The sequence below is a fragment of the Leiobunum rupestre genome, chromosome 4, assembly GCF_980474605.1.
Source record: "Leiobunum rupestre chromosome 4, qqLeiRupe1.1.hap1, whole genome shotgun sequence".
In the NCBI taxonomy this organism is placed as follows: domain Eukaryota; kingdom Metazoa; phylum Arthropoda; class Arachnida; order Opiliones; family Sclerosomatidae; genus Leiobunum; species Leiobunum rupestre.
The window spans coordinates 43,811,546-43,838,156 of NC_143387.1; the positions used below are offsets into that span (position 1 = coordinate 43,811,546).

The 26,611-nt window shown below is 36.6% G+C and overlaps 3 protein-coding genes across 3 annotated transcripts in view; 2 read left to right on the top strand and 1 right to left on the bottom strand.

Annotated features, from left to right (window-relative positions):
* The window catches only part of LOC149947919 (uncharacterized), a 33,128-nt gene extending 22,940 nt beyond the window's left edge, over nt 1–10,188 (top strand). Inside the window, exons 3-4 of the mRNA XM_090170991.1 lie at nt 2,098–2,587; nt 8,777–10,188. Of these exons, the coding sequence (XP_090027117.1) occupies nt 2,098–2,587; nt 8,777–9,138 (852 nt within the window). The 3' untranslated portion in view covers nt 9,139–10,188. The remainder of the gene's footprint in view (nt 1–2,097; nt 2,588–8,776) is intronic.
* A 4,863-nt stretch (nt 10,189–15,051) lies between these two features.
* mesh (sushi domain containing 2 mesh) lies at nt 15,052–24,463 on the top strand. The gene is made up of 21 exons (XM_090172201.1): nt 15,052–15,327; nt 17,770–17,951; nt 18,016–18,172; nt 18,241–18,425; nt 19,028–19,153; nt 19,231–19,396; nt 19,478–19,756; nt 19,826–19,973; nt 20,041–20,241; nt 20,328–20,612; nt 20,679–20,811; nt 20,890–21,040; nt 21,109–21,264; nt 21,412–21,588; nt 21,655–21,791; nt 21,858–21,987; nt 22,173–22,333; nt 22,413–22,536; nt 22,599–22,775; nt 22,843–22,984; nt 23,845–24,463. The coding sequence occupies exons 1-21, from the start codon at nt 15,243–15,245 to the stop codon at nt 23,939–23,941; spliced, it is 3,399 nt and encodes a 1,132-aa protein (XP_090028327.1). The 5' UTR covers nt 15,052–15,242; the 3' UTR covers nt 23,942–24,463.
* A 754-nt stretch (nt 24,464–25,217) lies between these two features.
* On the bottom strand, nt 25,218–26,504 carry LOC149947921 (uncharacterized). Its single transcript, XM_090172813.1, has 3 exons — nt 26,355–26,504; nt 26,157–26,282; nt 25,218–26,020 (listed from the first exon to the last, which is right to left on the bottom strand). Exons 1-3 carry the CDS (start codon nt 26,467–26,469, stop codon nt 25,704–25,706), a joined length of 558 nt encoding a protein of 185 aa, XP_090028939.1. The 5' UTR covers nt 26,470–26,504; the 3' UTR covers nt 25,218–25,703.
* Between the last annotated feature and the right edge of the window lie 107 nt (nt 26,505–26,611).

The following is a 26,611-nucleotide window of genomic DNA, read 5'->3' on the forward strand; positions in this document are numbered from 1 at the left end:
TTGATGAATTCATAATGTTACGTGCATGACTCTTCCTTCTGCTGCGATGCAAAAATAGTTGACAATATTTTCCATTCTAATAGACCTAGAATAATTAAAACATGGTTTTCGACACTATTTTTTATTGTTGTACGTCAGTGACACAATTGGTATTTAGAGCTTCAAATACCATATTCCTAATCATTATCAGTATACATTCAAATCACGTATTCTCGTGAACGGCGCTCTTTTATGCTAGAATTATATTTTGGTTAATGTAATCGGAACACTTTTCAAGTTAGATATCCGCAAAGCGCTAACTTAACAGTAGATTGACTCCGAGCACCTTTATTCGAATTGTTCGTGACTTTAACAGTACTGGAAATGTCGACTCTATGTTTCGTGGACAAAGGCGCCTTAATATCGACATGAAAGACACTGATCTCATCTAATTCGACTGGAGAGATCTACACCACCACAACTAACATTCGTACCGAGCCACCCTTCCTCAGCCTCTTTATAATGGAGACCAGCAACGCCAAAATGAAATTTGTAACTGGTTCTGTAACAAATATCCGGATTCATTGTCTACTTTTAATGTCCGATGAATGTTCTTTCTCGAGATATTCGACATGTAATCGCCAAAAAAACCTCATTTGGAATGATGTTAAACCACATTTGGGATTCCCTCATCACCACAAAGTGTAATTTAGACTACACGTGTAGGAAATTCTAGTTGGTCTTATTTTTCCTTCGGAAATCTTTATAATGGCCAGAGCTACTTCACCTTTCCTCAAAACAAGGTAGCAATCAAGTTGGAAGACATTTCTTTGGGTGATCAAAGACGTCTTTAGTTCCAGCTTGACGGTGCACAAACGCATAAACAACGCAATGTTGTGAAATTCATAACCACAAATATGATGATTCAACGTAACGGTCCTATTCAATGTCCCTCAAGATCCCCAGACCTTTCCTGTGTGGCTTCATCAAGGAACCAGTATAGAAAATTCCTGTTACTATAGCCTGGAAGACCCAGACCTGATATGATACAGAGGTTATTTCAACATATGTTTTATCGTGCTAGGACCTGTATACAATAAATGTTATTTAAAAAAAATGATTTAATAAAATCTTTGAACTTTTGAATTCATAAAAAAATGTATTGGTCAATGCTGAAACATAAAAATCAGAGTTTTCACGAATTTTCTGTTAAGTATCCGATACACGTTATTTTGGAAAGTAACAACTTATTTTGTCACGACTTTATGACTTTTTTGAAAAATTAACACGTGAAAATTTTTATATTTGCTCTGAAATTTAACTCAACAAATTAAAAACCTGTAAAATATTTTCTGCTTCAAAGGATTTTATAACCTCTCGTTTTGAATATAACACAACCAAAATTAACCGTACGGAGGCCAAATAAACACTATTCTTTCAAAGGTGTGCCATATTTATCAGCGTTAAATTTTGTAAGAACAAGAAAAAATATCAATGGTTGTGTTGAAACGAAATAAACTTAAAGCCATCAAACCCTCAAGATACACCTATGCGCTAAAAAACCAGTAGATAAAATATAGTAGCTAGGCTCGTGCGTTGAAGTCAGTATGAAGTATCCGGGCAACATACTCGCTCGTTCCAGTTCCGCAGTGTTGGACCAACAAGACTTACAGCAGTGGCATCGCCCGTCGATTCGATTAGCTTAACAAGATTAGATTCAATTATCGAGTGCTATCCAAGCGGGGGGGGGCGACAACAGACTATCCAGACTCTCCCCTTTCCCCTGTTTTCTCCTAGGCAACTGTCACGGTTTCGATGAAGACAGGCGCTCGGAGCAATTTTTTAGGGGGGTCGTGCGTCGGGTGTCAATTTAGAGTTCCGTCCCTATGGCGCATCGAAGCGACGGAAGCTTCGAAAAACTCTTAAGAATACACGCCACGAGCCCAGGATAATAAAAAAACATTCCCTTTTCTGTTTGATTATTCCAATTGTTTGAATGAACTATCTCGGCTCTATATCCGCAACTCGTTAAGAAATTTTTATTTTTCATTAGACGTTCTTAGTATCGCGCTATAAAGCTTTAATAAGAGCCTAAAGAAATATTTTATTTGTATTTAGGTTTGGTTCCAAAATCGAAGGGCAAAGTTTCGCAAACAAGAACGCCTAAATCAACAGAAGCAGCAGAACAGTTCCAACTCCGGAAGCAACCAAAGCAACGGTGGAAATTCCAGTAATCCGAACGCGAACGGGAACAGTAACGGTGGAAATAACGGGACGTCGCAGCAGCCAAACGGATCTTCCAGCCAACAGAATTCCGCGAACCAGAGGCCAGGTTCGCAGAATGGGAACCACCAAAACAACTCGACGACCAACGGCACGAACTCGGGAAACGACGCTACGTCGTCTCCAAATTCTTCTAGTCATTCCTCGAATGGAAGCCACCACAACCAGCCTTCCTGTAATGGTACATCAGGGTCGACTAACGGAGGGATGCACGACTTGGGAGGGTGCAACAATTCCAAAGACCAGGGCCAGAAAGACTCCAAACTCAACTTATCAAACCACCAACACGGACTTCCGTTGCATTTGGAAAACAAACTATTAAATGGTAAATTTGTTTATTGTTTCATGGTGTTTGCACGATCGTGTCTTATTTACATCTAACACTTACTTATTATTAATCCGCAAAAAAATAGCAATACATTGATCCTATTGTCATGTCTGCTGAAATTTCCTAATAGACGTGGCATTTTCGTCTAATAAAAGAAATACGAAGTGTTGGTTGGCCAAAATAAGCTTTAATATCGACCAATATCTAGAGATATTATTCAAATTCTAAACTATACTATCTAATAGTAATTTTTCGAAATTATTTAAAATTGTAATATTTTCGTAACACTGCCTACACCAATTGCTCTCTATTGTCTTACCACAATCAAAAATAGCCTTTTCAAAGGAATGCCAAGCTCAACCATCCGAAGTAAACACTAACGAGCGTAAGGTGGGATCAGTAAATTGGTCTTACAATTGTCAGTTAACTCGAGGGAGATAAAATTTCACTCGTTTCTCGTTCGGTCTAATATTACTTTAATATTTTTAGAGCATTTATTTAGTCTCGAAACGTAGAAGAGCATTTTGTAATTGCGTTGTTCCGTCTCTCGGTATATGCAAAGTGAGCGTCATTATCTCCGTTGGAAGTAATTTCTGCTCGAAGTTTCTTTCGTCGTCTAACTAGACGTGGCTAGAGAAACTTTCCTAATGAAATTCAAGCAGTTCGCTTTTTATCCGGCTCATCTTTCCTAAAAAGTTATACCGTGTCACCAACGGAATAGCGTCCAAATTTGAAATTTAAAGCAGCCCTTCCCCTATCGCCTCTCTTCCGGCGCGCTTCGTTTTCTACTTTTCACGTTTAAGGGATTATTGGGAAGTTTCTCGAGTAGAAAATGCGCCAGGGAGAAAAGAACCCGCGGTTACCACGGCAACGGGCCGGGCGTACTTAAAGGCATCCCTAGGTAATCGCCAAGACGGCCAGCATATTTTCTCCCGCAGCCGACGATGTACGTACCACGGAACTCTTCCTATAACAATTCGCATCGCGTCAAGGTATAGTACGGCCATTTCTTTCTTATCTTTCCGCTACTAGATGGCTCTGGCGCGAAGGGGGCGGAGTGGGGGCAGGCGCGCTCGTGTCCCGAAAGCGCGCCGACAAGCTTCGGGGTGGCTCCTCCAGGATTCGGACGCTAAATAAGGTCGCATCCGACGTTTCAATTCCGTAAATGGAACAATACCGTATATAAGCGTCTTCGCCAGCCGAGGGCATTCATTCGTCTGGCGAAGGGCGAAGGGGGAGGAAGACTGAAGCTACGGCGCGGCCATTTATTTCAATTAGCGTCTCTTACCGCTGCGGCGTAACGACAGTAATGGAGATTGCCTTCTCTCCTAACACAACCAAGGGCTAAGCTCTATCTTATATTATAGATTCCGCTTCCCTCGCCACATATATTGCGCCGAAGCATTTTCCGGATAGTGTCCGGAACATCACTCTCTGGTCACCCCGCGCCTCCCCCTCCCCCTCCCCCCTGCATCCACTTCGAGTCCCTTTTCAATTTAGGGCCATTCCTTGTCTTCCTCTATATTCCGAGTAGCGTCTTAAAATCTCCAAGTCACTCGAGAAAAACATTTTCTTTTTCTTCGCTGGCTACACTACATTTGCGCCCACTGTTTTTCTTGATCTTCAAAAAAGTCAGCGTCTACATGTAGACACCGAAGGGCCGGACTCTCGATATTGAGAGGGGCATTGGTGTGAGAGAGCACTCAGTCAATCAAATAATGGCCGCGACTAATCTTGATAAGAGACTGCTTCTCTACGGTAGCTCCGCCGCGCGGAAAATTTTAAAATTAATCACTCCTTAGTTTTTCTCTAAATTTAGTCCGAGACAAATGACTTCGAGAAAAGGAAAAACAGATCTTATTAGTGAGCATTAAGTGAATTTTTTTCGTCTCTGGTCGTGAACTCTTAGAATTTAATGTCGTTGACCACGTCCTCTCACACGCTCGGTAAAGGTTTCGAGAAGAAAACGTTTTTCATTAAAAGGTCAAATTCAAAGAATTACTCGGTAGAATTTCTCCGCGAAATCTATTAGTAAAAAACGTATTTCGGAGTTAATGTATCTTAATACTGAAGCAAAAAACATAGCTTAAGTGAAGAAAAATACAGCGGAATAACTTTATATTCAAATTAATTTGAGCGTCCAACAATTTTGATATTACTTTGGATCCGTATCGGGGAAATTTTATTTTCTAGTTACCCAGAAAAAACACCAAAAAAGAAAAGCGTTAAAATTACGGAAAAGCTCGTGAATAGCAGTGAAAAAAGAAACAATGGTACGAGCGTAAATATCAAATCCTGGTCATTTAACAATCCAGCGTAACTGACGAGATGAAGCTCTTTTAGCACATTACCAGTAAATGAAGTTACTTTATTATCAAATAGGGTCCAACTAACTCGTAAGTAGCGTCTCCCAACAAAATCATTCGTAGAAGGCCAGCCACCGAGACCATATAAGCTTCTATTTCTGATATATACTCGCAGTTAACTTTTTTTCTCGTGCGCTAGGATATGTTTCCTCTCCCCCCTTTCATCCAATAGCTTTAAAAGCATCGGGGGGGGGGGTTGCTAGGCCGAAGGGTGCACTCGGGCCGCCGCCGAAACTGAATCGATGGCCCGATCGAAAAATGTCAACTTCTACTTAAAGATAATCATTTAGGAAAGCTAAAAAAGGAAAATGTTTTTTGCAATCTCTCACGTTTTCCCTCCAATGACGTCTTCCTCTATTTTTCGAACCATTCTTTTACGGTTTTAACTTTGTATTAGCTGGCGCTAAGGCGATATTGCCAATATAGAAGATGCGGCCTATAGTCGAAAAGGGGTAAAAAGCGTCGGCTGCAATGGATGCGCGAGTTGCTCCCCATAAAAGGAATTTGTTTGAGTGAAACCGAAAAAGCCCATTTGAGATAGTGGAAAACGTCAACTCTGATTTGATTTTATAGCTCTCGCTTCGAGAATTGAACGATCCGTCGTTGTCGGCTGTAGCCCGCCGGAGCAGCTTCGTCGTTTTAGTGAATTGCTATAATTGGGGCTCACGCGATTAAGGAAATGAATTGCACACGCGGCAGACAACCGAGTCACCTTTGTTCCGAACCTTTGAAGGGACCAAGAAAGCTTAAATAAATACGTTTTCATAACCAAAACTAACTTATTTATAATAGTACTATAATATCAGGGTTAAATTTTTTCTAAGCTGAAACGCAGATCGCCAAAGCTTGTACATCGGTTACGGATAGTAATCACCCCATCGCAAAGCACACATTATTAATGATATCCTGCGCATCTAAGCTGAAACGCATATCGTCAAAGCACATAATTAATGATTCCTGCGCATCTAAGCTGAAACGCAGATCGTCAAAGCACACATTTTTAATGGTAGCCTGCGCATCTAAGCTGAAACGCAGATTGTCAAAGCACACATTTTTAATGGTAGCCTGCGCATCTAATCTGAAACGCACATCGCTAAAGCACACATTATTCATGATATCCTGCGCATCTAAGCTGAAACGCACATCGCTAAAGCACACATTATTCATGATATCCTGCGCATCTAAGCGGAAACGCAGATTGTCAAAGCACACATTTTTAATGGTATCCTGCGCATCTAAGCTGAAACGCAGATCGCTAAAGCACACATGATTCATGCTATCCTGCGCATCTAAGCTGAAACGCAGATCGCCAAAGCACAAATTATTAATGATATCCTGCGCATCTAAAATCGTCAAATGATAACAGAGGGATTAAGGAATAGGTGTTTCTATAAAATAAAACAATAAAAAGTGAAAAGTATCAAATGTTTTTCTACGCGTCACGAGCTTAAGCTTTTTGGCAAGTGGACTTCAAATTCCAAAATCATTATCGACTCGAGCGCGTGCTCTATCTTTAATAACTATAGCTAGTGACGTGGAAAAAACCTTTTACACGTGACCTCCCATATTTTATAGAAGCACCTATTAGCTTTCTAAGTTTTGTTTTCCTAAGCAGACGATTTTCTATATACGAGTTTCTCGCTTTGGCTACAACTTGGCTTTATGTAAACTGAAATGAGCATTCCTTATAGGAAATTTTCAGTTACCATTTTAACTGTTATTTATAGCATCAACGAAGCTCTCCAGATAGTAAATCGACTATACTAAAAAATATCATTCATTATTTATTTTAAGTTATAAGTTTTTTATTTAACTCTGGGGGCGCATCCATTTTCTTCGAAAGTGGTCTTCTCCGTATACCACGAAGTCTCAGATCTCTGATTGTCTCTGACTAAAATTGGGAAGAAAATTACCACGTAGTAGAATTCTTCCTTTCTCGGTTTTATAATAACGAATTGGAAGTTAGCTAGCCCTCACTTTAGTGGTCTCCGACATTTTAGTTTACTAAAAACAATCTAGTCATGGCAATAAATTTTAATTCTTACGAATTAGATCGCTTGTTCACTGATGCGGAATTAGAAATGAGATAAATCGAAGGTAAGAGAGTCTGAAATATTAAAAACGAAAGTATCGAAGACGTTATTAATATCGACGAATTAAAAAATAACTGCCAATGTCGTAATTGTGTGCCGGAGCGGTCATCATAGGAAACATAAAGATATATTTGTCTCTTCAAGATCCGATGTTGTCAAAATGTTAATAGAATTAAAATGTCCCCACAACAGCACTCTTTTCGTGGATTTAACAATGTGTTATTAGATCGTCTTTCCCTTGTTAACGAAGCTGAAAGATAAAAGTCGGAAACAGCTAACAATACACGCTAAAAGAAATTATTCGCGTGAAGGGTTTTTAGATTCAAACGCGTGAATATCGATGATATCTCGCATTTTTTCGTGTAATTATTCATTCTGATCCTAAAATCGAATCACTGGAGCTTAGAAATATTTATCTGCATTTGTTTTAAGATTATCATTTCCGAACCAGCACGCGCTAATTTATACAATGAACCGTTGGAGTTTTTCAAATCAATTAATTTTAAGATCTATTCTAAAAATATTAATATATAAATATGTGAGAGCTAGCTAGTGCTCGGAATTGTTTATTTATTATCCACAAAATTTCCGATTTATTTAACAAAAGTTGGTAAAAAGAATATAATTTTAACTTATTTAATTATGTCTTTTGCGCAACCAAGCATTTATTTGAATTAAAATGGTATTTATTTAAATAATTGTTTGTTTTGTTTAAATAATAGGCTTATCCACTTTCGATTATTTAAACATTTTACAATTATTATTCAAATATTGGTTATTTAAATAAATATTATTTCAATATCGTCGAACTTATTTTATCCATGGATAAAAGTTAATCGAACGCCGACCTCTAGCAGCTAGCTAACTTTCCATTAGTTATTGAGAACAGAAAAAGGAAGAATTCTACTACAATGTAGATTTTTTTCAATGATTAAAAATTGTTTAAATCAATTTTAAATTGAATTTTTAATTTTTTCTTGGTGATAATTTGTAATATCTGAACCCATGAAATGATTTAAGCAACAATTTAAAACAACCTGAACATGTCCTTAAAGCAACCTTGACCATTGACAAAATTATGGATTTTGTTTGGATAGATTTGATAATTTTTTATAACACGTGTTTATCCATAGACTTTAGTCGCGTTCACACTATCGCTTAAAACTAGTTGTCATGGAGAGTTTCTTTCACTTTCATTGGTCAAAACTGGCATTCAACCCAACATAAATTGGGTTTTAAGCTCTAGTGTGACCGTGGCTTTAGTTTATGGTGATCTTTAAATTCAAATATCTCGGGTCCGAGTAAAAATCTCCATTCTTCGTCATGACCTGTGTAAGTTCCCGAGATCAATCGTTGACTACAAAATATACATTTTATTATTATCTGCTTCCATAAATTCACAAATACTAGTAATTCCTAGGTACTTGAAGAGCCTGAACCCGGCTCAAAGCGTGGAAGCTTAAGTTGTTCTGTCAATTTAACCTACACTAAAAACCATATTTAAGGCACTAAATGTTTTTACTGTTTTTACTTATTACTTGTTTTCAGCTTCCATGGAAAAGGTAACGCGACGGTGTGCTTAAATTAACATTTTTAAACAAACAAACAAACACTATACAGGCTTAAAAGAGAGATCAAATTCTGGAGAACTTTAAAAAATAGCTCTTGCAACATAAATTAAAGCTAAGGTAATAAAGTAGTAATATTTTTGCTCGTCTCGTTCTTAGGAAAACTCAGTCTGCAAGACATCAGCAGTTCGAACAGCCTGCACAATCTGAATAAGTGGTCTTCGTCGCCACCTCCGTCGCAGGGAAACAACAACGTCTGTTCCATACAAAAGCAGTCGCCAGACTCGAATTTGCAGAATCTGATGCACAACTCGGGAGTAAATCAGCACCACCACTTGTCCGGTCTTTTGGGAAGTTCAGGGACGAACGGCTTACACCTTCATCCGTATTCCAGTGCCAACAACCACGCTTCGTGCGTCGTCAGCAGCGGCGGCGCGTTCGTCCACTCGGCTGCCGTTTACGGCTTGTCGCAAATTGACAGTAAACCGCCGACCACCGTCATCTCGCCGCAGATTTTCTGATATTAAGACTGCCCGAATGCCGCCGCCATTCGCCATTCAGTCCAAGATAAAAGCCTTATTTACGACGCTCGTAAAAACGTACGCGGTTAAAGGAACGTACCGCGAAATACTCGAAGCCGAATTAATACCACAAAACGAGCTCGAAAGCTAACGCGTGAAAAACGTTTTTCTCAATTCTAAAACCCCGCGAGTCACCTTTGACTCGAAAGGAATGTTTTTAGGATTTGACTTTAAAAATAAAAGTTAATTTTACCGAAATAATTCTACTCAAAGATACAGTTTTGAAACTTCCACTTTTTGACTCTCCGCGTCGCTGAAGGCGAGGGCTTAACGCGATTGCGTTGAACAGTGCGGCCTATAACGACGACCAACCAAAGCGCGTGATTGTTGGATTCCTTTGGGTAATCATTTCCGAGAGAGAGAGAGAGAGGGAGAACCCAGCGACACGTGCGTTTCTAATCAAGCAACCGAGGAGCGAAATATGCGCTGTCACAATTCTCCATTTTTGCATGGCGCGGACTACAATACCAAAGAACCCGCGCGACTGAGATAAAAGTCACGTGACTTTGTCGTAGCTAGTCGGTTTCTCTCGTCCCCGAGGACTCTGCGGAGGAAGCGAGCCGATCGTGGGAACGCGTCTCCGGTTCCCGTACCATCGTCGCTTCAATTTGGAAAATGCGAAGTTCGCGACTTCGGCCTCGCAAATATCTATCTACCGAAGCGCCGTATTCATATTGAACGAAAAATATATTTTAAACGAATCTGTTTTCGAACGAAAAATATATTTTAACCGAATTTGTTTTCGAACGTAAAATAACTGGAATTTCAAGCTAATTACGCTCGTAACTCTGAAGATTGTTCGATAAGCGACAATGAATACAAATTAAATCGTGGTTTGATCGTATACCGTTAACGGTTTATAATATATGGCTTATTAAGATAGACTTTGAATAATGCCAAATGTACTTATAATTATAGAATATATCGCCGGCCAAATTATGCGTATATGTAAAAATATGTGTTCACTTGTGAATTGTGTCAAATCTATATTACGGCAAAGTCAAAATGTATATTTCAATAAAATGTGCTATAAATATCAACTAAATTTCTCTTTTTGAAATTGTTACTTTTTTCGATTAAATCGTATTTTGTTTGGCTCTCCCGAGGATAAAGGAAATATTAAACGAGGAAACGCGTAGGGGCGTGGTTTATCGACTGAGAATCATGAGGCCAACAGAGTTCCACACACATATTCTCGGAATACATTATTGGTGGTGAATATTTACGTTTAAAGGAATCTGGCACACGAGCACAGGGGAAGTTTTCTTAGATATTAATTTAGTATGTGACATAAACCTATCATTTTACAATAAGTTAAGTTAGAAGAAACCACCTATGGAGTGTGCGAAGGATGATAAAATACGCGAAAAAGTAGATTAGTCCATAATTAAAAGGGATAATAACCTTAAACAAATTTTCAAGAAGAAATTAAAAAACTTACTAATAACTCGTACCAATAGGTCTTCGAGCAAATAAAAAGACGCGAATATCGGATCAAATAGATCTTCGAGTAATAAACTACATAAAAACTAAAAAAAAACTAAAAACAACTATGTAGTTTATTACTCGAAGATCTATTTGATCCGAGATTCGCGTGTTTTTGTTTGCTCGAAGACCTATTGGTACGAGTTATTAGTAAGTTTTTTAATTTCTTCTTGAAAATTTTATTATCATTTTACATCTTGTTTAACATAAGCTGACACCTGAGCCACCTGCACATCTTTCAAAAAATCCTTATGAACATGACTGTTCAATTTATTTCCATTAGAAGGAAGTATAGAATTGTATATTTATGTTGCATCAGGTAAATTCACATTTCTGGCAAAACGTTTAATATAAGATCGGAGTATATATGCAGTCAGAAGTTTTAATATTTTTTAATTACTTTCTATCTATCAAAAACTTAAATACCAAGTCATATTTTGTCATTTCGGGTTATCTATGGCGCCAGGCGGCGGGTTAAGTGCTCTACCATGGTGTTTCTAAAAACTGGGGGCTTAAAAATATAAATGATTGATAGATCAGCGGTTCCCAATTATGTTTGCTATGGAACCCTAAATTATCCACCAAATTCTGGCGGAACACCAACTCATTTTTTTACATATCTTAAAAGACTCTTGACACAAACAAAGATGGCCGCGCTGCGAATTCTTGGAACCCCTGTGACCCTTCCGCGGAACACCTTTTCGGAACCGCTGTTATAGATAGATACAAAATTAATTTAGTTTAATAGAAAAATACTTTTTTCCAACCTGAAAGTAAGAGGTAATTTTTATTTATTACTACGATATATTTTTTCAAAATGTGGTTATAATTGATGTATAACTAATATCACCAACTTATAACGAATATCGTGAAATTAACCAGTGATATATGAAGGGAATGGTAGAGGAACACATAGTACACCTCTTAATAATTTGGAAAGAACGCCAAATTGGTTCAAAAGGGGCATCCAAATGTTGATAATTTGGAAAAATAAAACAAATCAAACAAATATTTGGCATTATTTTAAAATACCTTATAATTAGTTCTATTTAGATTGTCTAGCGACAATAACAACGAGTTTGGTAAGTTTCAATTTTTGTCATTTTCGATACTTTCCATTGGTACTTGAAAGCTCTACAACTTACGAAGGATGTGACAACTCCGAACATATTTGACAAATCCTTGGATAACTTAGTTATTTGTAAAAATAGAGAAAACTTAAAGAAGTATTCTTAAAACACATTCTTGCAATTTTTTTACTTTTTAAGTTAGCCAAATTTTATATAAACTCAATTTTAGCAAAGGTGGTTTTGCTGGCTAACTCCGAACAAACTAGGGTACTCCGAAACCATAGAGTAAAACACTCACATATAGTGGAGGCCCTGTGGAAGCGCATGAAACATTACTTCAAACAGACCAGCTTGTTTTCGAGGCGTGAATAAATATTGCGAAGAGCGATGGTGATGTTTTTACATTTTTTAGAGTATAAACTTACTTTTTTATCCAGATATCGTACATTAACTTTAGGCCAGCTTGTTTATTTCACGCCTCGAAAACCAGGCTTTGCGAACGAAAAGTGTTAACAAGTTTCACTGATAGCCTTCCGCTCTATGTGAGTGGGTTACTCTACGTCCGAAACCCCACTCTGTAACTTCTAACACTCAAGAATGAGTATGCCACTCATATCTAGGTACGTTGGTATAAAAATATCAGTTTTATATTTATCCCTGTGACATAGGAATAGTCCCTATTTGTCTAATATTCAAAGCTTTAAATAGCTACTTTAAAGGTTAAAATTTTGACAAACCTGAGCTGTCCGTGTCCATCGTCAATCTGTATTTTCTAGCTGAAATCATTAGGCGACGCAAAAACTCTCCGCTAGGCCTAAGTTTTTTTTTTTGCGTTCACGCTCTCCCTCGTTGCGTTTTTGCTTTAAAGACCATAGGTAAATAGCAAATATTTTAGCAAAGTTTACTAGTATGTATGCCAAAGAGTATTTTTAAAGGTGTTAGTGAAATATTTTAGATGTTTTTGCGTTCAAAATTAAGCGGGAACTATTCACATTACTGAGTGCTCGGAGTTACAAAATTCACTTATTTTGTAAACAAATATTTCTTGGAATTAAATTTTGAAACCATTTGAAGGCTATATAGTTGATATGTCAGAAAAGAGTTGGCTCTTTCTCGTGGTTACAAGATCGTTAAGGATGCTCTATCATTTGTGAAACCTTATTTACCAGGCTCTATGAAGTTAACGTGCATCAAAATTGGCATATCTTAAGTCGATTAGTAGGGACTACTAGGGGGCATGAGCTATTTAATACCTTAACTTCTTGAAACTATTATCTACGACTTTGAGATATTTTATGCAAAATTCCTCAATATCTAAGCTATTAAATGGGATCTTCCTTGGCGAATTTGATCAATCCACTATTTATATATCTATTATTAAAGAGAAACGTGTTCGGAGTTACCCGTACTAACCATAGTATCTTATTTCACAGTAAAATTGAATAGTTTTATCCCTTAATAAAGATAATAGTTTATCCGCATTTGTTGGTCTTTCTTTACTTATTCGTTAAGTTTAACGTTATTCAGTATTTACTGCGCTGTTGAGCGAAGTTCTTTTCGTTTAACTTGAGTCAACTTGAGGGCGCTTCAGTGGTACGAGTGCTGATAGATTTCAATATCTTGAAATTGTGTTCAGTAGCATTAAATATTGTATTTTATATTTTTGACCATCGGCAAAAGAAGAGCACAATTATTTTTCAACCGGGTTTTGAGGACGAGGTATACATGATCCAAATCAACGTTACTTACGGCTTATAAAAGAGGTAGGCTTTTATCATAAAGAAAAATACTCAAAACTTCATTCACTGGTCATTAAACACCGTTATTAGTCTTCAAAGATTTGGTGGTGCTATTTTCAAACAAGACTGCACCATATAACACTTACGGACTTCACACTCAAGCTCACGAAGAAAAATAGACATATAAATAAACTTAAAAATATTAGGTGTTTTCTGGCCATTGTGAATTCTTTGATTACAGATTATTTAAAAAAAGGGTTGCCTGCTTTTTTAATGAATGACTACGAGCCATTTATTTTTCTCCAAATCAGTTTTAAGCCACCGTATATCTACTTCTTAATGCTCTAAATGTATCAGTTATCATAGTAAGTAAAGTAGTAGCTCGGCCAATTTCTTTGTTGCCTGCCTGTGTACTATATATTTCGTTACATGCAAGTAACATGCAATCCATGTTTTTTTTTTAATTATATTTGATAGTGGAACACCACATTCATTTTTAGTTGTACATTTTTCCATTCTATATCGAAAATTCTGAATTTTACTTATTTTTACTTATTCAGTACTCACCCGATAGGTTTGCATTGAGTGTGATACAACCTCCAGAATGAATATCGATCGAGAGACTTCCCAACTACTATTGCCATCTTCGTATCAAATATTTATTATATAGTAAAGTACGACATATTTATTTACAATAACTTAAGGAGTTATTTTTGATTTACCACACTATCTCCTTCACGAAGTTTATCTTTGCGCCTTGACATCATATAGAATTATATTATTTGTTACAAGATGGCGTAAAAGTGGTTTAACTAAAACGGATGGCAAGTTATTGATTGGAACTTCAATACCGTGAGATTTAGGGGTAGGCGCCAAATTGAAAAGCCAATTTTTATACGGTTAAGAGAAAACCTTGCTTCTATAAAATACATTATATTATACATCCAATTTGGTTCCAAGTCCAAATAATTTCGGTTAGTCTTTGAAAACGAATTCCAATTTGTCAAAATGAAAATTCATCAAAAGCATACAATCAGGTATTCTTTTCCACTCAAATCCAACTCTGTTTGTTACATATTTCTCTAAATTTTGGGAAAATTTATGATACCGAAATAATAAATAAAACATTTTAAATGTTTATAATAATATATATGATATATTATAATTATATTTTCAAAGAGCAAAGCAATATTAAATTGCAGATACCAGAAATTAATACTAATCTAGATGGGTGGATAGATTGAAGGCTATTTAATGCAATGTTATAATACGTATTCCTTATTGAGCCGCTCATTTAACATTATTACGTTAAAACTTTCGCAAAAGATTCCGGCAAAATGTTTGTCCGTAGATATGGTGATTGGCCTCACCTACTTCCTTCGATTGCCTTATGACTCAAAGTTCGCGTTGCTTGACAATGTGGAAAACATTACCAACGTACGAGATAAGAGAAAGAATATCAAAGATAAGAATTGAGCGATTGAAATTCTCTCGTCTTTGTATGAAAAAAGAGAAGCGTATGCGGACGCCATTTTACCTTCAATACTGGAACGCTCAAAATATTTATCCCTAAAACGTAAATGAAAAAAGTATGAAACTCTCGAAAAGTTAATTGTCAAACAAAATTGAACCGTCGAGTTTCCCCTCACTTATAGCGAGAAAAGATTTTCGCGAAATCTTTTAAGAACTTGGATATTGTCTCGGTACTAATTTGCCACACCCTAAAGGTTGGCCATCTAAATAAGTGACAATGAGGTGGACAACAATCAGTCTATTAATTGCGGGTGTTGTATTATTAGCTTTGTGTAATATAGTAAAAGGTCAACCGCAACAAGGTAAGATTTCAAATATACCATTTGTGAGTCTGGTACTAAACATTCTAAATTTCCCATACAATTGAAATGAGCAAGGTTGATAATGCGTTTTCTAAAGTAAAGCGGAGCTCGCTATAACGCTCAAAAATCCAAATGTAGAAAATATCAAACAACGTATTTCAGAACATATCCCCTAGTAGTAAAATATTAGATTAACTTTAACCCTAGGCCACAGGTCAATGTTTAAAAACCTGGCTTTGTCTATAGTGATTCTTAGTCTCTTCTAACAATGAACGATATTTCGTTTCTCGTAAACTCAAAATGGCGTTGCTAGTGACCTTAAATATTTAACGAGTTTTCCACAGCTTACTAATCTACGTACAAAATTCAATGGAACTGGTTCTTATATATCACAAGTTGTAATTAAAGTTTCCTATTGTCCACAACCTAGTAGATGGTCAGTCCTATGTACGAAATTTCTTTGTAGGTTGAGGAGTTTAAAAGGGGACTTATGACCTCAAATATATCATAGGTTAAATAAAATTTAATCTTATTCAACAAAAGGTAGAACGAAAATTCAAAGTACAAAATTTTAAAATAATTATTCAATTAGTTTTGGAGAAATTGCGTTCGCAACACAAATTCCACCAAAATTAGCTCCGATTCTATAGGTTAGACGTAGCAGCGGTCCCCAATTTCATTGGCTACGGACTACGTCATCTTGTTCCTTTGCCGTAGTCGTATAAAATTCGCAAATTGATAGCTAGGCGTAGTGTTTTTGCTAGGTGTGTTTTGTTTAATTTACATTTGTTTCAGGTTAGGTTAAGTTTAATTAAGTTACCATATGAATACTAAGGTCATATTGTTTGTCATTTGCTGATAAAAATAGTGTTGTGAGATAATTTTTTAACAATGAAAATAGGGAAAAACTGTTATGGCTAGTCACGCGACATTATAGCTACAGGGAGGACGTAGAAAAACTTTAGGCAGAAAAAAAACAGGATATTTATACAAAGATCTATTAAATTTATATATTTGCCACCCGTGAAATTTTTTAATAATAATCATAATCAGCTAGGCTAATACCCAAAGAACCACCTTAAGCCCAAGTCAATGCGCACAAGTAACTAAAGTAAAGTCTTTTGGCTATGGAAAATTAGCTACTCGCGCATTAAAATTACCCTTAGACTTAGTTTGGTGTGATCATTGAACTCTAATAAAAAATCAGTTAAGTAGTTCTTAAGCTGTAAAGGTAACAAAAATGCGTTTGACAAAATTTTCCAGTGAACCCAAAGATGGTTTCGCTCACTCCTCTTCAATTATTTTTTCCTGGGTATCCAAAATAAACATTCCCATTCTTAGGAATTTTTTAGTTCAATTTAGCGAACCGGTAGCGTTAATATCAATTATACAAATTTTAATTTTCTTCCAAAATATTTCATACCGAAATTACTCTCAAATTCAATTATTAAATCATTTCATTTTGGATTCAATAAGTCCACTCCGATTATTACCGTGAAAATTTCAAAATTTAGTGTCTATTTCTGTTCTAGTCAAGTTTTTGCATTCATAGAAATAAAGATCATAACTGCAGACCAGGAACAAAAAACTCTTAAAATGAACTTAACAAATTTCTATTTTGATTTATCCTATGAACAAATTCGAATTTACAGGAAGCCTATAAAATATGTAAAATGGAGATGGAGTGCATTTCGAATAAACCCAATTTTGCGTCGACAATTTCATCCATTTTATTCACTTGAGTCATAAGACTCACTCAAAGAGAGCATATCCCCCCTCCACTCCTATCCACATTTGAAAGCATTTTATCTGGAGACTTATCTGGGTTTTCAAGTAAAGCGATAACAGATTTCTCCCACGTAAAAGTTCCGATCACGCAGTACAATAAACCGTCTCACATAGCTAATCTTCCAAAATATGATTACATAGGTGTTTTCTTCCTAGAATTTCCAATTCTGCATTTGCCCCTCTCTAATAATCTGCTTTGAACTGGATTTTTTTTTTCATATTTTTGCTCTACCTGCTATACAGTACTTCATAATTACGTTTTCCCTGAAACCTAATATTTTGCACACTAAACAAGTAATTCGCTTGAAATTAAGACTTAATTCTTTAAAGTAATTATAAAGTATCTCATGTAACATTCACCGTTAAAGTGCTTCCAATTGCCGTATTGGTTATCGATTTTAAACTGGCATTCAGTTATCCGGTTTTATTCTCCATTGAAAATTTCGGGAGATCATTTATCTGAGGATATCAAATATCTAATTTTCAAATAATGAAAAATTAGTGCTTAAATGTATAGGCTAGAAGCACTCTACTTTTACTTTTACGGTGACTCAGTTAAAGCTATGTCGAATAACTAATAAGCCGTTTCAGAATAATTTTAATAAACATACGCAATAACATTATTTTGAAATATTTTAAACTAACATATTTCAGCACCAAAAGCCAAATATGAACCGTACATCCTTAATCCACCCGGATTGGCGGAAGAACGGAAAAAGTTAATGTACCCACACGAGCTGAAAGATATGTTGCAGCTCAGTATCGTTAGGCCAGTTCACGATGCCCCTCTACCTTGCAGATTACCTTTCTTTGGATTCAGTTTTCATTACATGCTGGTAAGAACGTCGAAATTTACAAACAAATCAACCCGTAATTATATTCAGTTGTCTTTCCAATTAGGTGCATAAAGATGGTTACATTACATTCAACAGAGGCCTCGTGGCGTATGATTTCCCCATTAAATTCCCAATTCAGATTACAAATCCGGCCAGAGAAGAAGACCCGTCTATAATTGCGCCGTGGTTAACGCAACAAGAAGTTCCAAGAAACATACAAGGTAGCCTTAAAACCCCAAAGGAATATTTTCGTTTTGAAGGCATTTATCAACCTATATAAATGTTTCAGATGCCGGTGTCTATTTTCGAATTGTGGAATTGGACAAAGAAAGCAATCTGACTCTAAAAGAAAGGATTTACAGAGATTTCCGGGAAGGCATGATTGGAGCAGCCGATTTTAACCCAACCTACGCCATGATTGTCACGTGGAAAAATGTTTCATTCGCCAATCCCCAACCGTCGAAACCATTGAGGGTAATTAAACTTGCTTTTCAATATTAAAGGAGAACTGTCACCAAAACCAAAATTTACGAGGTTTTTTTACAGAAAGATAGAAAATATATTAATAATTATGTCCCTGAAATTTTATAGTTATTGGAAAAGTGTTTAAAAAGTTACGCTACTTTTTCCGCAACCTACATCAAACGGCTCCAAAAATTTCAGTAATCGCGATTGAACCTACGTGCAGTACCAAAAGAATGAAGCGGCCAAAATTTTAGAAAAGGCGGCGTGTAAGGCGTATTAAAAACACGATTAACTACAATCTACCAATATAACTAGGGTAAAAATCCAAGGAGAATGTCGTAGCAGACGACAGTTCCGACCGAAAAACTATAAAACCGGGGGGGGGGGATATTTCGTTCACGAGATGGCGCTGCGGGTAGTCCATTTAAATGGTTTTTAACCAATTTTAGGGTGGTGACAGTTCTTCTTTAAGAAGGTTTTAACAAGCAGTAAGAAAATTATAAAAATGGTCGAGGCATTTAAAAACGACTAAGATTTTAATTTAATTTTAATATAATTTTCGTTATTTACTGATCATTTCAATTTTTAATTTGATTGAAACCCCTTTATAGACAAACACGTATCAAGCTATAATTGCTACGGACGAAATGAGAACGTATGCCATGTTCAACTATGAGTGGATTTCGTGGATAACTCACATGGACAATTTTGAGGGGAAAAACGGACCTCAAGCTTTTGTACGGTCAAAGAAAAAATATTTCATGTCCCTAAATATTTTCGTATCTCATTTATCGTTTCTTTGTAAAAATGAAAGGTTGGATTCAACGCCGGAAACTGCACTAGAGCTTTCGAATTCCGCCCATTCTCCCAACATCCTCACATAAACATGTTAACAACAAGAGGTTTTACAAATGATTTGGAAGGGCGTTTTATGTTCCAAATAGACGAAGAAATTTGGTTTGGATCTTGCATTGAAAGAGGTACGCTCTACATACGAAGGTTTAAAATAAAACTCGCAAAATCGACTTCAAATTAAATGAAAATTAAATTAATTTGTAAAGAATTGGACCCGAACTGGAACGACAGGCCTTTGTCCTTTTTCCCGAGGTACGGAAGTATGTTAGGAGGAACCCTAGTTAACATCACTGGACCCTGTCTCGGTGGTCTGGGCAACAAAAAGAAAATTATCGTCAAATTCGATTTCATCAACGTGGAATGCAGCGTTCGAGGACCTAATCACGCCACTTGCATTTCGCCACCACTCATGTATCACGGATACATTGACATCGCAACCGGACTTGATGAAAAGTCGTTTTTCTACCATGGAAAGTGGTATATCCGTAAGTGTCAATTTCAAATAATTACTTTTCAAAAATTGATAAATATTCTAACCTTTCCAACGACTACAGAACCACCCGAAATTACCGAAGAAAGACTAATGTCTAGTGGAGATAAAGATAGGCAAGAAGATCCTGACACCTTAGATTTGAGTTGGCGCGCCAAGGATTTGGCATGGCACGAAAATGCCCAAGTGCAACTACACCTTTGGGGTTATAGGTAGGGAACGCGATAGCCATATTCATCGAAAAATCTTAACCTCACCGCGAACAAATAAAATTTCTAGAGAGACCGACTCGTATCCTGAGTTGACGTACGTTACAAAATTGACCGGTGACATTAGTATCGCTGATGAAGCTTACCGCCTTCACGTTAACCAATTTCACAACCGTGATGATCCCGGCAAACAAGATCTCACTTTCGGATTTATCAGCATGAATTTAACGGAAGCGAGAGACGCTCTCGGTATAGAAGTTAACCTGTCACCGTAAGTGAATCCCTCTGTCTTAACACTTTTCATACTCTCTACAAACTCTACTACCTTACTCTGCTTAAAAATTAAACCTTTCGCAGGGTTCTCTGGTCTCGTCCGATGCCATTAGCCTGGTATTTCAAACGTCAATGGGACAGAATTCATGGCGAAAATAAATGGAAGTGGAAGTACTGTGACGCCTGGTACCAAAAGGAACTCAACTCCGATAGATTTGCTCACACGAACTTCCGTTGTCCTTGCACGAAAACTCAGGCGGAATTAGACCGAGGAAGTTTCGCTCCCGATGTACAATGTAATGTTATAGATCGTAACTGCGATACTTTCCACCAAAGCGCTCATCACTGCATTATGTCTGGACGACCCGCGTGAGTATATTACCCAGTAATTTAAATTGAAAGAAAATTAAACATTACCTCCTCCATTAATTTTAGTGTTGGTGGAGCGGGACAGACCTGTTGTTACGACGATCACGGAGAACTGATGCAAACCGCGGACACCATGTACGGTGGCAGGCCATCGAGGGCCTTCAAATTCGGAAAGCACCCTTACAAACAAAGAATGATGGTAAAGGGTTGTTTAATTACACAAAGAAAAGCCACATCACCTTTTGAAATCCTCCCGTCTGATAACCTTCGCTTCTAGGTACCCTCGCTATCTAACTGGATGCACGACATGGTTCCGTTCTTCTTCTGTTGTAAATGGAACCCCGATAATGATAATTCCGAAACTTGCTCTATGTACAAATTCTGGAGGACATCCCAAGATTGCTCTTCTTACAGTTCTCCGGGAGTTGGTACGTAAAAGTCTTAAATGCAATTTAGTTAATAAGAAAAAGGATATTAATAGATGGTTATTTTTCAGCGAGCGTTTACGGTGACCCTCACGTTCTAACTTTCGACCGACTAAACTACACCTTCAACGGAAAGGGAGAATTCGTACTTTCCAGAGTACACGACGCCGTTCACAAACTGAATGTCCAAGGACGATTTGAACAAGTTCCTAAGCAGCATTGGTTAGGTAGGGTATAAAGCAAATGTCAAACGCATTTTTTGTTGAAACTAACTTCTAAATTTGCAAAACCACGCAAAACTTATACCAAAAAATGTTCCAAATAAGAATGATACTACATACTTATATGTTTTTTACGATTAATTGTGATTTTAGATCCGGAGACAAACGGCACGTTTTTGACATCCATTGCTGTGAGAGACAATCAGTCTTCCATCGTCGAGTTTCGACTTAGACCAATCGCTGCTCGTTGGCGCTACCATTTCTACGTAATCGTAGATAAAGAATACGTATTCTTTTGGGATGACTCTTTGCGAATACAACATTTTAGAGGTACTTTCAAAATGTTTATTACTCAAATCACGTGGTTCGCGAAATCTCATTTAAAATATTTTGTAGGAGTTACTTTATATCAACCCGCTGGAACTTGGAATATGTCGCACATAGTCGCTATGTTCGACTCGGGCGCTGGAATTGAAGTACTCTCAGGAAACGGATATATGTCGGCTCATGTTTATCTACCTTATACGTTCATGGTACTTACTCGATATTACGTTAAAGTTAATCAAACATTTGCTCAAATATGACTGTTGTGTTTTTAGAATAAAACAAAGGGTTTGCTTGGTAATTGGTCCGGACACAAAGAAGATGAATTCACAGGAGTGGATGGTTTCGTGAGCTTGTACCCGGGAGCTAACTCGAGGGAAATTTATGAACAATTTGGAAAGCAGTGTACGTATTCTGTACTAGAGATTTTTGCTTATTAATATTTCCGCGATTATCTTTAGATGAATTACCAGCTCTCAGTTAGGCTTAGAATACACTGATGAAAACCAACATTTTCCGCGTTATTTTCTAGTAGTCTGGCAGTGCTTTAACTTTTTATTGTTCACGTAAAATTTTTGGGTTTTGTTTAGGGAGGCTCACTGAAACGGATCAAAAAGATTTAGGCTCGTCCTTATTTTATCACGATGCTACACCTTTTTCTGTTTACGACGGCCCTAATTTTCTTCCTGAACTGAGAGAACCTCTGATAGTGCCGGATAACTTTACATTTTCCAAAGAAGAAGTGGATATGGTGAGAAATTTTGACATCCTCACTTTTACTAGCATTTTAAAGCAAAGCATTAATTAAATGACTGTTTTATTTATTCCAGGTATGTAGTAATTCAGCGCCTTGTCGCTATGATTTCATAGTAACCGCAAATCCCGAAATGGCCAAAGCGACAAAGACTCAGGAAGCCGAAGCTGATCAGTTATCCATGGCGGTCAGAGAATCTAGTAAGTACTTTGTGTAAATCGCCATAAATTTACGGCAATATTAACAAACTGAATTTGAAAAGCTATCCGATGTCACGCTCTGCCGAAGCCACTGTACGGCCGCAAAAGCGAAATTCGCTATTTCATTGGTTCAGTGGTGCGATTTAGTTGCGATGATGGCTACCGTTTGTCAGGTACTGAAGTCCGTCGATGCCGGGAGAATGGCTTGTGGTCTTGGGGATTTGACGCCGAATGCTTAGGTTTGTGATGCTGTTAATACATATTGTATAGTCTAGGTTAACTAACGATCTATATCTTGTTTAATAGCCGAAACAGGTTATCGAGCTAAAATTGGTGGTGTAGCAGTGGGTATCCTTATTCCAATCATTATATGTGGAGTCTTTATCGGCATTTGTTTCGTTCGAATGAGACGAAATCAAGATCACCATTACACCGGAGAACCAGGAATGTACGTATTGACATTACAACAATTCCTACATTTTTCTATTAAACCTTCTACAGGCCTAGACACTTCAAAAAAACATATTCAAGGAAATAATATATAAGAGAGCCAGGACCTATAAGTTACTGCTTGTTGAAATAATAGTAAATTTCACCTGTAAAAAAATCTACCTGGTTAAAAGGAAACACGTTTTGCGTACTGTACATGTGGAAAGTATCCATTATTTCAACAAGCACTATATAAACAGTTAATTGTGGCTCTCGGAAATATTACTTCTTGGAAATTTCTTTGAAGATGTTTTTTTGAAGCGTCTATTTTGTATGGGTATTAAATACTATTGATATAACTCTAAATAGACAGATTTTTCGATTTTGAGCACGCTTTTTTCCCTTTTGGTTTTGTTTCACATTACAACAATCCTCATTTCCCAGGGAACCATTTAACACATTTTGCTTATAACCTATTGAATTTTCACTATTGAAACGTCAGGAATATACGTTCTTGATCATTGTTTATAAAAAAGTTAATTAAAGTAAAATATTAAATAAGTTTCAAATGCTTTTTTTAATAAATATTAAGAAAAACGAGAATTTCATATTTTCACTATAAATGAAAGTTGAAGTGCTTTTTCGGAAAAACTCTTAAACCTAAATTCACTTAAGTCTAGTTACCTAGTTTTAGAATTAAGATAGCGATTTATACCTAATTATGAAATCGTTAGTTTACTCTGTATAGTTAAATTAAGTCAGATCATAAAAATATTACCCTAACTATCTAAATTAAATCTATTTGACTACAAGCATAAATGCTAACACAAAGTTTGAAAATATTTACCAATTGCTGACAAGAATTGAAATAATTCCCAGGATTGGAGACAAACCACAAATTTCGGAGCTGAGGAGCGCAAAACGCGAAAGTGGAGACTACGTCCGGCGACCTGACAAAATGGAAACCGAGGCGTAACCAGATTCTAGCAGTCGTACACCTCGAGCACTAATTCTTGATTAAACGTTTAGCTTGGAAAAAATCTACCTCTAGGAAAGGACAATCAATAAAAAAATTAATAACGTTACTTTCTTTAAGCTTTAACGAATGTTATAGAATGTTAGACTCAAGGGCTATTTTACATTTTTAACTCATTTTTAAATTAGAGAGAAAAATTGTGTTTGTTGTAACGGGTTCTTTAAGCTACGTACTAACGACATAAAAATATCACCTCATTTTATTTGAAATAACATCATTTAAGGCTATATGTAAGATAAAACACATTTACATTTTCCCGTTTTTTTAAGACCTAATTTTGAAATAAAGACAAATTAACTATATTTCTCTGAATTACGTCAATAATATATTCCTCTTCACGCAAATCTATACCCGCGATTTGTTTCACTAATAGTTTTTCAACTTACCTGCTTTTTGTAAATAAAGAAATGGAAAAAGCACTCCTGGAATTTAGACAAATAAAGATAAATTGTAGTTAAAATATTTTATTTACGATAATTTAGCGTCGTTTTAGAATATTTTCCAGCCCTTGGCTTTATCATTTATATTACTTCAGTCTTAGTAAGTAGGTAGATGGGTACTAAATTTAATCGATGGACTTTTGATCTAATGCCGAAAGAAAAGATAACTGTTACTTTTATTTTCCACTCTCGACAAAATACGATGAACAATGCGATTTGTTTTCCGTTCTTGCCAAAAATAAAACCGATATTATCCCGTGAGAAAAAATATTCAATGTTCAAGCAAAGAAAATATAGATAAAAGAAATTTAATCCGCACGCTATGTTAGGGCCACTCATTTATGATTTCCGGTAATGTTGTGAAGCAATCCTCGTATATTGAATATTAAACGCGAGCGATTAAACGTAAGTATATCGCGCAAAAGTAATAGCTTTAAAATGGCAAGATTATTTTCAGGCCTCCGGGTAGTTATAATATAAGAGGAATCTGCTAATTGGGGGATACTTTCAGCCAACAAGAGTATGAGTTAGCGATCACCTAGCAAATGTGGCTCTAGTTTGTGAGTGGAAAACGAAATAACGTAATCTAGCGTTCACAACACGAAAAATGCTGTAGTTTTCGTTGTGTTAAAATATCAAACGGAAAGGAATAATGGGACTCTCAGACAATAGTTGAAATGTCCCTTTTGCTTTCATTGACAACAAATAGTTATCGAAGCATCTTTATATTTTCAACGACACAAACTTTTATTTCAAAATACACACATAATTTCAATTCTGCAATTAGGTAATTAGGAGGGTTCTTTTTAGAAGGATAGACTTAGTTTCACGTCAAAAACTGGAGACTGGGTCGCTAAGAGAGACATCAAGCTCGTACAAAAATAATCTGTAGAGAGGAACGGTACTACTTGTAGACATAGGGACCTTCATTTGATGGGAGATTAAACCCCAATAATTTTGGTCAGTTGGAAAAATGAAGTCTAGTTGGGAAAATTTCACACAAACCATTTCACTAACAAGGTGATTAAAAGAAATTGGTATACAGAGGGAAAACACAAGGCATCTACTCCCAACCCCTTCGGTGTGCTCCGGGGTTGATGTAGAATATTGTATAAAGTCTTCAAGTTAATGGGATTCTCCCTACATCTTGATCAACACGGGCTTAATTCCCCTATCTTAAATTTCGCTTCTGTCAAATGGGAAATGATGTATCAATATTTAAATTTTGACGCGAAACCAAATCTTCTAGAATGAAGACGGTTTTAAATAGATAACAAAAGGGCGGTTACAATAACGTAAATAAAACTAAATATGTAAAAGAAGAAACGATCCAGAACTACGCATACTAAATTCCAATCAGATTTCGCCGAGGAATTTGTTTCCGAGTCCTGCGTCTCAGCCGTGGTTGACTGAACGGGAGCTTGGAATGGTAAAGCGCATAGAATCTGGTCTGGAATGCTGCGGGTAAATCGTAACAGCGCTTCTGGTGGGGCATTTCTGCGCCTTTGAGTAGAATCGAGTCCGACAGTAACCACAAGAAATGCAACAGCTAAACAGACGCTTGTGGCCGAAAATTGAGCTTGAAAAATATAAGAAAACCTTAAGTTATTGCTGGAAAAACATTACTACTTTCTCCCATAGTGAACGTGTATAAACATTTTTGGGAAATGGGTAAAATCAAAGACATATCCGCTACCATACTATTATACCCCTACCTAGTAGCGGTATGACCTTTCCAGCAGGTAATGATGTTGCCAAACTAAGAAGATGAAGCGCAACCATAGCGTAATTAGCAATTCCCAAGACATATCTTGGAGTAGTCCACAGCTCTAACCAGAATCCTGTTAAAGTCAGAGACGGGTGGTACATTTCATGGTTTCTTGACGGGATTTATTTATAAAAATATAAATTACCAGCTAAAGTCATCAAGGCACTCGAAATGATGGGCACGACGGTTGTTAGTTTGTAGAGTGATGACACTCTTTTCACGATGACCGAAAATTTGATGGCGTTATACGGATAGTTCATTCCTTGATAATACTCGTGAGTTCTATATTCGTAAGATTCTATTTTCCACTCAGCGCCACTAATTTTATTATATTCAATTTTAAATCTGAAATTAAATTTATTATTTATAAACATTTTTAGTTACTAGCGAAATGATATAAGA

Excerpts from the sequence above, each read along its gene's own strand:
- mesh (XM_090172201.1), top strand. The coding sequence starts at position 15,243 with ATGAGGTGGACAACAATCAGTCTATTAATTGCGGGTGTTGTATTATTA. Across the intron at positions 15,328-17,769 it reads AAAAGGTCAACCGCAACAAG|CACCAAAAGCCAAATATGAA; the intron begins GTAAGATTTCAA and ends AACATATTTCAG. Across the intron at positions 17,952-18,015 it reads TCAGTTTTCATTACATGCTG|GTGCATAAAGATGGTTACAT; the intron begins GTAAGAACGTCG and ends CTTTCCAATTAG.
- LOC149947921 (XM_090172813.1), bottom strand. The coding sequence starts at position 26,469 with ATGAACTATCCGTATAACGCCATCAAATTTTCGGTCATCGTGAAAAGA. Across the intron at positions 26,283-26,354 it reads TGCCTTGATGACTTTAGCTG|GATTCTGGTTAGAGCTGTGG; the intron begins GTAATTTATATT and ends TGACTTTAACAG. Across the intron at positions 26,021-26,156 it reads AAAGGTCATACCGCTACTAG|CTCAATTTTCGGCCACAAGC; the intron begins GTAGGGGTATAA and ends ATATTTTTCAAG.